This window comes from Takifugu rubripes, chromosome 9 (assembly GCF_901000725.2).
Source record: "Takifugu rubripes chromosome 9, fTakRub1.2, whole genome shotgun sequence".
In the NCBI taxonomy this organism is placed as follows: domain Eukaryota; kingdom Metazoa; phylum Chordata; class Actinopteri; order Tetraodontiformes; family Tetraodontidae; genus Takifugu; species Takifugu rubripes.
The window spans coordinates 1,257,504-1,267,461 of record NC_042293.1 but is presented as its reverse complement, the minus strand read 5'-3'; the positions used below and the strand labels follow the sequence as shown (position 1 = coordinate 1,267,461).

At 48.2% G+C, this 9,958-nt stretch overlaps 1 protein-coding gene across 2 annotated transcripts in view; it reads right to left on the bottom strand.

The window, feature by feature from the left end:
- The window catches only part of ankrd34c (ankyrin repeat domain 34C), an 8,822-nt gene extending 281 nt beyond the window's left edge, over nt 1-8,541 (bottom strand). Inside the window, exons 1-2 of one of the 2 annotated variants that reach the window (XM_029842380.1) lie at nt 8,420-8,541; nt 1-2,054 (exon numbers count right to left, since the gene is read on the bottom strand). The exon at nt 1-2,054 is cut by the window's left edge and continues 281 nt beyond it. In XM_029842380.1, the coding sequence (XP_029698240.1) occupies nt 397-2,004 (1,608 nt within the window). In that variant the 5' untranslated portion in view covers nt 2,005-2,054; nt 8,420-8,541 and the 3' untranslated portion in view covers nt 1-396. Of the gene's footprint in view, nt 2,055-2,790; nt 3,056-8,419 lie in introns of those variants that run through there. The other variant, XM_003967043.2, reaches the window with a different exon arrangement.
- Between the last annotated feature and the right edge of the window lie 1,417 nt (nt 8,542-9,958).

Below are 9,958 nucleotides of genomic sequence, written 5' to 3'. Positions count from 1 at the left end.
CAAGTGCATCGCATCTTGGTTTCCAATGGAGATCGATTAACGGTGCTAATTACACATGCACAGAGTGCACCCAAGTGGCCTGCTGGCTACAAATGGACCCTGTATGTTTCCTACGCATTACATTATCACATTAGAGAGCTAGTTCAGAGAAAAGTACCATGTTTTGGCTTTTACATTCAAAACTGTTCTACACATATAACAGGTGAGGAGAAAAGATGGTAATAATCCTTAAGGATGGGTGTAACACAGGGAAGAAGTATATCTATATTGCTATATTGCACTTTTTTGTCTTTTTTTCTTTTTTAAATGATACATTATTCAACACCTAGCTGGCTAGGTTAACATTTGTTACCATTTCTACACCCACAATATTCACTGTGTCAACTTCATCACTAATTAATGAGACAGCTCTTCGGAGTCATAGAGCTGCTTCATCTGCTCCACTTGCATAGAGTGCCTCCTCAAAAGCTTCTTTTTGGGCTTAAGGCCGCCTCTCTTTGGTGTGTTTGGCGCTATAGGGGCTATAGATCGAATCCCTGTGGCCAGAGGTGAGGAGGGCTTACTACTCGCCCCGATGTCAGGAATGGGAGGGTTTGGGTTGATGTTGAGAGGGGGCAGGTGGCCGGGCCTGGTGTGAGAGATGTGGTCCAGGAGCAACGTGCCCGAGCCTCTCCTCTCCAGCAGGCCCGGGATGCGTCTGTGCACCGTGCTGGGAGAGGACGTGCTGACGTTGCTGTCGAGAGATTCTCTGGAGCCGGTCAGCATCGCCAGTGGAGAGGTGTTTAATTTCCACCGCTCTGCTGGGATCTTAGGAGAATCTGACATTCCCGAGTCGGAGTAGAGCTGCGAATCTGAGTCATAGTGATCGTTCCCCAGACGTCTCCTGTGCATGGTGTCTCTCAGACTCGGGGGTCCGCTGCTGAGGCAGCCGCCGCTCTCCTGCTCCGCGGGGACCGTGCTGCGCCGCGCCAGTGGCTGGTGCTGGCCTAGCGATCTCTCGTAGGACGCCTTGGACGTCAGGGGGACCGAGAGCGAGGTGGTCATTTTGCACGGCTGATCCCCCACCAGTGGAAACAAGCTGTCCTTTCCGTCCACGCTGTTCTGCCGAGATAAAGCTGACCTCTTGCTCAGAGAAAGTCCGTTTACACCTGCGATAACGTCGTCGTCCGAACTGGCCTTCCTGCTGTCCTCGTGCGCGGCGGCGGCGGCCGCGGCGGCGGCGGCTGCAGCCAGAACCGAGGGTGCAATCAACCCCCAAGGCTCCGATTGCAGCCTCTTCAGCTGAGGCAGGCGTGCACGTTTGGGATTCCCGGCTCTGCGCGTCGGAGACGTGGGTCCGTTAGCAATTTTAGCGGAACCTGACGATTTAAGCTTAGCCTGGAAGCTGAAAACCGTGTTCTGTTGCTCTTGCTCGCGAGTGGGAGACGCGGTTACTTCGATGTCAGATGGAGACGTGCACGTAGTGGAGGACCGCTCGTCCAGCCCCGGGGAAGGGGGGACATTTAGGTACTGTTTGGTGGTTTTAGCACCACATGGCGATTTGTCTGTGGTGATTATGATGACCTCCTTGCCCTTAGCTTTGCACGCATCCAACAGCAGCTTCAACGTCTGCTTGTCATCTGCGTTGATGGCGTAAACCAAGGCGGAGGCGCCGCTTCTGTCCTCCAGGCTGGGATCGGCCCCATTGGACAGCAGGTGGTCCACCGCTTCGTGCCCAGCCTTGTGGATGCAGGCGTGCATGAGCGCCGTCCGACCCGCTTTGTCCTGAATGTTCGGGTCGGCCTGGTTGTCCAGCAGATATTTGACAATCTTGGCCTTGCTGACACTCTGCTGGTCGTTGTGCGTGGACATGCAGGTGACCATGAGGGGGGTCTCCCCGCGCTCGTTGCTCTCGTTAATGTAGGCGCCTCCTTCCAGCAGGAGCCTGGTGAGCCTCAGACGTCTCAGCCACACTGCCTTCAGGAGGGAGTTCCCATCTGTCCGCAGCTCCAGTATATCAGCCATGTCGCAGCCAATTGCAGATCTTCCCGGTGATGAGCTTAGAGCTGGCAGCCCTTTGAAAAGACCAGTTCAATTATTTAGTTAATAATATTAATAGTCGTCTCATTAAAGTGCTAATTGAATCACGCACAGTCGCGATGGCCAGCAGGTGGCAGGCTCTCACAACTTAAATATTTGAAGAATCGAATCTGTATGTTGAAAATTCAGTATATGCTTTATGCAATAACTCCAAATTGACAAGAAGGACCAAGATTTTGATTTGCTTGACGCCCAAAGGCCATCTTTCCGGCAGCGGGCGAGATCACCTGTTAGAATCTCTGTAAAAGGCTCCCAATGTGGCCTTTGTATAGCAGACACATAGACATAAAGAAGCGCACAAAAAGTCGCAACAAAAGCAATTGTGCGCTAAACACCAGCCTCCGTCACCAATGAGGAGAAAGATTATGTACATGATAAATGTTAAACCCTCAAAGATCTCAGCCAATGACATAGTGCACACATTAAATTTTACATTCGTCACTAAATAAATGTTCCTATAGGTGAAAGAGTCGCCGTGCGTTTACTTATTCTTGACAACTTGGCAGTACATTCGGTCATTTAATCCCTTATTTATAATGTTTAGATGCATTCTAGGTTGATGAGGGACAACTCGGTCCAGATATACATATTAGACAGGCCATATAACTGTATTTACAGCTTTTTATGGGATAAACATTACGCAGGAGAAAGGCTGGATTCTTTTCGCCACTAGTTTTCTTGCTCCATTTTAGCGTCTTCTAATCGTCTTACCTGGTCAGAGGAGAGGTTTTCCATTCTGAGAGCCTCCGGTTCACTTTGAAGGGGGGGAGGGGGGGAAAATCTGTGATTCTTTTATTTAAGTAGCCTTAATCAGAAAGTGTTTGCGGTTCTTCGCGATGTTCCTATTTTTCCGCCGGTTCCCATCGACGCGCCTCGGGCTCAGGCTCCGCGGTGGCGAACCTCTGTGGCACCATCGCACACTGGCTGCGCGTCTTTTGTTACGGAGGCGCACTACATCAGTCCAATGGGGAGTATTCCTTCCACTGCGCACTCAAGGATCACAACCTGGAGAAGCTGGGGGTTATAAATAACTTTCTTTCTTGCATACTGAATGAAACGTGTATTCTTCTTGACGTCAGAAGGGACCAAAATAAATCCCGCCTGATGAAAAACCTCTGTCCTCGTCTCATAGGACGCAGCTAAAGCGGATGTTTACTCCAGTCGAAGTGTTTTTCATCATGTGTGGTCTACATAGATGATGAATTGGTTTCAAGGCGTGATTTTGAAATAATCCGCCAAAATAAGACGCGTTTTCGGGGGTTATTTTATTTTTATTTTTTTTCCAAAATGTGCAGCTGGGGCTTATTAGGGTCAAGTGACACTCTTTAAAATAATGACACCGTGCCTTATTTTAAGGAGGGGAAAATTCCATCCCGACAACGCTGATGTTTCCCTCGTCGACGCGCAAGGAAGCCGAGCAGAGACATTTCACACCTTTATTTGATGCACGATTAAAGGGGCCAAAACTTGTAGCAGCCGTCAGAGCTATACAGCCTGATAGGGACATATTCTATTTTTAGGTTGCTATGAGACAGCACTGAAGCAGTTTCTAATGAGAACAGTGATGGTCGCAGCCCTGCAAGAAACAGGTAAATCAGACATGCTCCACAAAGGACCTCTTACAGCCTTTCCAAAAACATATTCCTTATATTGTCTTTTATTTTTCTTCTACCCGCCACCGTCAGCCCCCTCGAATCGTGTCGTCTGACCCTTGATCTTTTCCCGTGTAACTGGGACTAATCACTTTATGACCTATCCAAACACTCAGGACTCCAGTCGTCAATACAGGCAATGATTTCTCACCTGTGATTGCTTTCTCAATCCTCGGGGACCTGTTGTTTACCAGGCAGATTTTTTTAAAGGTTTTATTTTGTAAAATACCACGAGGAAGGATCCGTCCCACCTATCTAAGCAACAGGAAATCCTGTCCAAACATGGGTACGGTGTGGTCCACACATGGAAGTGAATCATTTTCCTGTAACAATTCTTTGGAAATCTGCACCATCACCTGCCCAGACACGTGATGCGTTCACAGCCAGAATAAACCAGACGTTAATTATTTGGTACCCCATTTATTGAAATGGGGTGCAATAGGAACATCTGCACTCCACGTGCATGATAATGTATGCTCCAACAATGCTGTCATCGCCGGTACATCAAGGGGGAAATAAATAATTAAAGTAGGAAGCGCAAGCTTCGTCGCCCCTGGGAGCAGTTTCCATTTTCAGATATCTTACAGCACAGCTGCTGCTCATCCTCCCCTCCTTTCTAAATATAACCATTTCTCCTGTTCGCAATCACAGATTTTATTCAGGCTAAATTATTTCTGAGGCTTTTTATAGATGCCTGAAAAATGTGGGAGATTCATCAGATGTTATCAAATCAAGAGTCCCTGCTTGATGGTGGGGGGACGAGCAGGTGATTGGTCTCACTCTCGGTCTGCGTCAGCGTCACAGGACTGAAAATAAAGGGAATAAAGGGAATAGCTGAACGTCTTTAATTATTCTGGTGTGGACCACACAGCGGAACATTGCGTCTATTTTTGAAATCTTCTGTGGATTTGAATGTCTGTCATCAGCGTGAAGCTCAATATTGATGTCAGCAAACTCACAAATAAACCCAGGGAGGATGAAAATATGGAGGTGAAGCATTTCCATTCAAATGGACCTAATTATGCACTTGCAGGACGAAGATGCACTCGTACGCCTCCTGTAACTAATAACCCTTTAGTCAGCGATGTCGGGTACGGGTCACATCGCAACTACTCATCTGTGAAATGCGGCTGACTCACGGAATGGGAAAAAAAAGAAGGGATAATTCAACCAGTGTTTCCATGTTGTTCCTCAACTCAGAATCAGGCACTTGTTCATCGCGTCTTTAAAAATGAATTCTCAAAACAGGTGTTTTCCACTCTGTCATTCAATCCTTGACTGGGGACCTAAACTCCATCCTGGAGACTCGACCCCAGCACCCTCTGTTCGAACACATATGAGGGACAACGCCGTCATTTGCATCTCAGCCCTGAAGCGGCTCGCCGTGTCCTGTTGTCGGGCGACTGTTTGTGCGTCCTCCTCTGCGCCCGCTGTCTCTTTAAAGAGTGAGTTTGACATTCTCATGGCATTTGGTGTCGATGCGATCTTATCAAGCGACTGCGTGGGCTGCGACAGCGCTCGACTGGCAGGAACCCCGCTGGAGCTTTACACGGATTGCTCCGTCCTCCTTTCCCACCACCATTTAGAGTCAGGAAAATGCTTCCAAGCGCAGCTTAGGAATCCGACGCCCCACATATATGCCCCCAGCGGGTCTCTCCCGCACCCGCCCATCCACTGGTGGTGATGTCCCGTGAAGTATAACACATTAGCAGCTCGCTTTGATCCCCCCTCGTATGGAGAAGTGCTACTTTCGCCACGCTTGAGATCTCAAAATGGCCGAACTCCGCCGCATCCTTCCCCTCCGCCGCGTCTTCTGTTCTTTCACGTCTCACAAAGCAAAGCAACACCTGCCCCGGAGGCGAGCGGTAATTGAGCGGAGCATTATTCAGCAGGCGACAATTTTGCTGGGTGATCATTGTGTACACTGGCAGTATCCTAGGAGATTGGTGCATATCTAACAAGGAGTTTGTCCCTCATTTTGCCGAGTGGACACTTTGATGTCCTCCGTGTTGAGATCTCTGTTTTACTTCAGAATCTTAATGAAGCAGAGGGCTCGAAGCTCCAAAACCGGTTGCTTATCAACTCTACACCCACTTATTAAGGAGTTGTTGTGGAGCCTTTAATTGGATATCGGAAGCAGAGACACTTTAATGGCCTGCCAGTAATTAAATGGCCGAGACATATCCAAGCATGACACCGTTGCTAACGTCCTACCGCCGATATTCATGAACTATGATGTTTCGCACGTGTCAATCGACCGGTTGCGTTCGAGCTGTTTAACGGGGAGATTTTCCAGCTGGGAAGCTGAAACCAACTCAGTCCAGGAGTAATTGATGATGGAATTGATGTTTTGGTGGGATCTGTCACACCCATGTTCACACCGACAAATAAGCTTATCAGTGCGTCTGCCCCCCCATTGAGCAGAGGGCTGAACCCCCCCCCGCTAGCAAATAAGTTGTCTATTAACACACCACAGAGATCAATGCAATCTGGAGGTGCCTACATCTGATCTTGCGGAGTGTGTTGGCGATTTACAGAAGCAGGCTGGGCTTATTCACGTTTGTAAATAGATTTTTGGAATGTCAATGTCTGTCCTGAGACTTTATCACAGCTTCGGCGCTGAGTGTGTCTGAGCATGTGGGTACACCAGCACGGATGATCCATGTTCTGACAGTCAGTTCAAAAACTCCAGTTCGCACCCCAGAGACTGTGACGTCTTTGACACCACGACGCGCCTTGACCAAAATACACCTCCTCTGCAGAGCAAGGTGAGGAAAGAGCTTTTTTCCCTGACAGTCGGTGACGTCGAATCGTCGCCGCCCATCCTCGAGGACGTTCAGGGCTGTCAGGGCAGACTCCCCTCAAAAAGGTGCATCTAACAATAACAGCTTCATCGCCGCCGCTTGACTTCAAACCGAACCGTGCTAAAGTACATCTGCAGGTAATAATTTAGCAACTGAATCAATTGTACCGCACTTAACACCTCCTCGTAGCCTGTATCTCCCGTAATAAATTGAACCGAGAGCAGTATCCTGATATAATCTCGCTCTAAGATAATAGATAATGTTCTGAGAGCTGATTGTTCTTGTGATTTTCAATGCAAGAGCAAGTCTACTGCAGCTGTGCTCTAATCAGCCGCATTAGGAGGTGGAACGAGCTGGCAGGTACCAGAGGATAAACACAAGTCAGTAATTATTGCCGGGTTCTATAAGAATGGAGCTGGGACACAATGAAAGCCATCACACTAAATACATTCCAGCTGCTCGCACACTAAAAGCTCCCACCCTTCCTCTTCCGGCATCCAGTCCGAGACTGGAGGTCTGTTATTGAAAGCCTCTTCTCTCGTATTTACGGGGCGTTTTTGGAGCAGACAGTTGAAATTCCTACCATGACATCATCGCTCCGTCAGCCATTGATCTGGATCAAAAAGGTTAGTTTATTTTTAGTGAGCAGGTATATATAGTATATATATATATATAAAGGCCAGCAAATCAACATGCTGGGAGGATGGTGTCACCGGTGTGCCTGTCATACATCCTCTCTAAATCAGGGAGCCTTGGCGGGCGCCGTCCTCCGCGCCGTCCCTGTTTGTGTCCTGCTGCTCGTGCACACGGACCAGACCAGTTTGGGATCAGGCTTTCCAACAGGAGGCAGAGCTTGAACCTCATCTCGTCCGCCTTTATAATCCCTGGTTCCAATTGAAAACAAGCATGGCGATCACACGGCCAGCTGGCTGGAATATGTGGTGGGAAGAAGGTAATGGGCAGAATTAAAAATACGTGGCACCCAGTTAAAGGGGGGGGGGGGGGGCAACTGCCCTGAGATGTCTGCCTGTGCTCTCCTGGTCTCGGAGCTCTCACACCTGACTGAGCAGATTTAGATACGAAGCAGTTATCTTTGCCTCGCAGCGCTCCACATCCCGGGGGGAGAGGCTCCGCTCCCAATGCAACAGCCTTGGATTCAATCAAAGCAGAATCATTCACTCCTCCGTCTACAACCACCGTAAAAGCAGGAGAGCGACAAAACACAAATGAACTGCCAGTAATCCCAGAAGAGGGCGTCGGTCGCTGAACTCTCGGCCCGTCCGGCGAGGAGACGATGAGAATCAGCTGACTGATCACGTGATTTATATGTGTTTTTAAAGTTTTAGGAAAAGTGGAAGTGCAATAAACACGAGAAGAAGACAGAGGACAACAGTCGGGTAGATTCATCTACCCCCTGAAGCCTTTATCTCACCATTAAAACCACATTAATTGAGTTTTTTCTCGTTTTTGCCCCTCGAGGAATGGAAACACAAAGGTGTCAATGATCAGGTGACCGAACTCTTGACTCCCACGGAAAACTGCCACAACATGCGTGTCCAGTCAGGATAAAGATGTGTGATATGTGACATTTTATTGCTGTAAATAGAAAAACTCTAATCAAAAGTCGGCGTAATGACTCCAAAACAAACAGCGTTATGACCTGTCAGAGGTGGGCAAGGTGGTATATTAGACATTAAAGATTAATTATTTGCTGATCGTATGGATCGTTTATTGGTGATGTACAAAAGGAGAAGAAGCTTTTCAGCTCCGTCTTTGGAATAGTTTAAAATAAAAACCTGGTTCAGATGTAGTAGCTACTCAGTTAAACCAGAGTGTGGTTTCATTCTATAACATCAGACAGTAAAGGTGCTGAATCACCCTCACCTTTAAATGGACCACAAAACCCGCGTGAAGTTCCTCTTCTTGACTCCCACGTCTTTAATGGCGTGCACCTTGCGGAGTCGGAGGCGCCCAGAGTGCTGCTGGTAACTTTTCCATGGCATGATTGTGACTCACGCTCAGCGTCTTTTCTCTCCTCCTGGAAAATGGGACGGCGCGGCTTTAAACATGCAATTTTGTTTGAGTTTAATTTAGCTGCTTTATTGACTGCTGTTTCTTTTCACCTTTCCTATTGATTAGCTTGTCTCCTCTAGCAACAATAGCTATCTGCTGGGACTCAACCTCTCCGCTCTCTATGTGTGGGGACAATCCCGAATGGAGCTGGAGCCGTATTCAGTCCGCCTCGATCAAAGGGTTTCTAATGCATTTCATTGTCCAAATGTGCCACCAAAATGGCCACGACGCATAATCAGTGGCGGCTTTGATTTCGCAGCGACACATTTGATCTACATAAATCGGACGATGACCTTTTTTTTTTCCCGAGGAAATGATGCGGCAGCAAATCGAGGACGCGGTTTGGGCATTTTCCTCCGGATGCTGAAGTCTTCGGGGTCGTCAGAGCGTCCGCGTCCCCCTGCAGGCGCGCCAGCGTCAACAAGCCCCCGGTCTTGCGATTTGTCAAACTTGAGCGACGCGCGCGCCCTGAAATGCTAATGCAAATCTCCCTGACTCACCGAGACGGCTTCCTATAAGAGGCAGCTTGGAATGGCTTCTGTGGAGTGTCATTGCAGTCAAGAGCAGATGCTTCTCTTTCTGTTTTGCTTTTTGACTCTGTCACTGTTGATAGTGACACAGATGGAGGGGATGGGCCCTAAATAAATATGTTAGCAGCCAGCAGCCGTGCTGACTTCCTGGTCCTCCTGATTATATTCATTTAATTGCTCTTTTCGAGCCCAAAATGCCTGAACTGGAGGTTTTTTTTCAGAGGAGGTGTCAGCTGTTCAGATTCCCCAGCAGGTTAATGCAACAAACACTAGCTACTAGCAGCTAGTGTCCTCAGGCTGCTTTTTTTTTTGTTGAAAAAAGGGAGTTTTGTTATTTTAGGGATGATGAATGCAATTCCCAATCCAGGTCAGCCGGCTTGAAAGGCCAAACCACGTGGGAGGTGGGGATAGAAACGAATGGGGTCAAAAGAGAATGTGTGCACATGCAGAGCTTGTTCTCTAATTATTTATTGTGCAGCCAGATAAACTAATTAAATTTCAACAAATGCAGGTGGTGTGGATCTGCATACTGATGATGCGCAGCCTGAAAAGACAACGGCGTTTGCGTAATCGCAGCGCGGCCTCGCTTTCCCCCGCAATACAATCGTAACTGTCACCTTTCCAAGTACCAGAGGAGGCTGTGGCAGGTACGTCCCAAATCCTGCAATCTGCTTTCCCCCGACCAACCGAGGTGGGATTTTAATCATTCAGCTTCAGCTCTTTTGACGCTGGAACGCCCCGGGAAAAGGAATCACATCTTACTTTGCAGATTATTCCGATTTCATCCGGAAACAGGTGATGATGGCAGAAAAACCAGGAA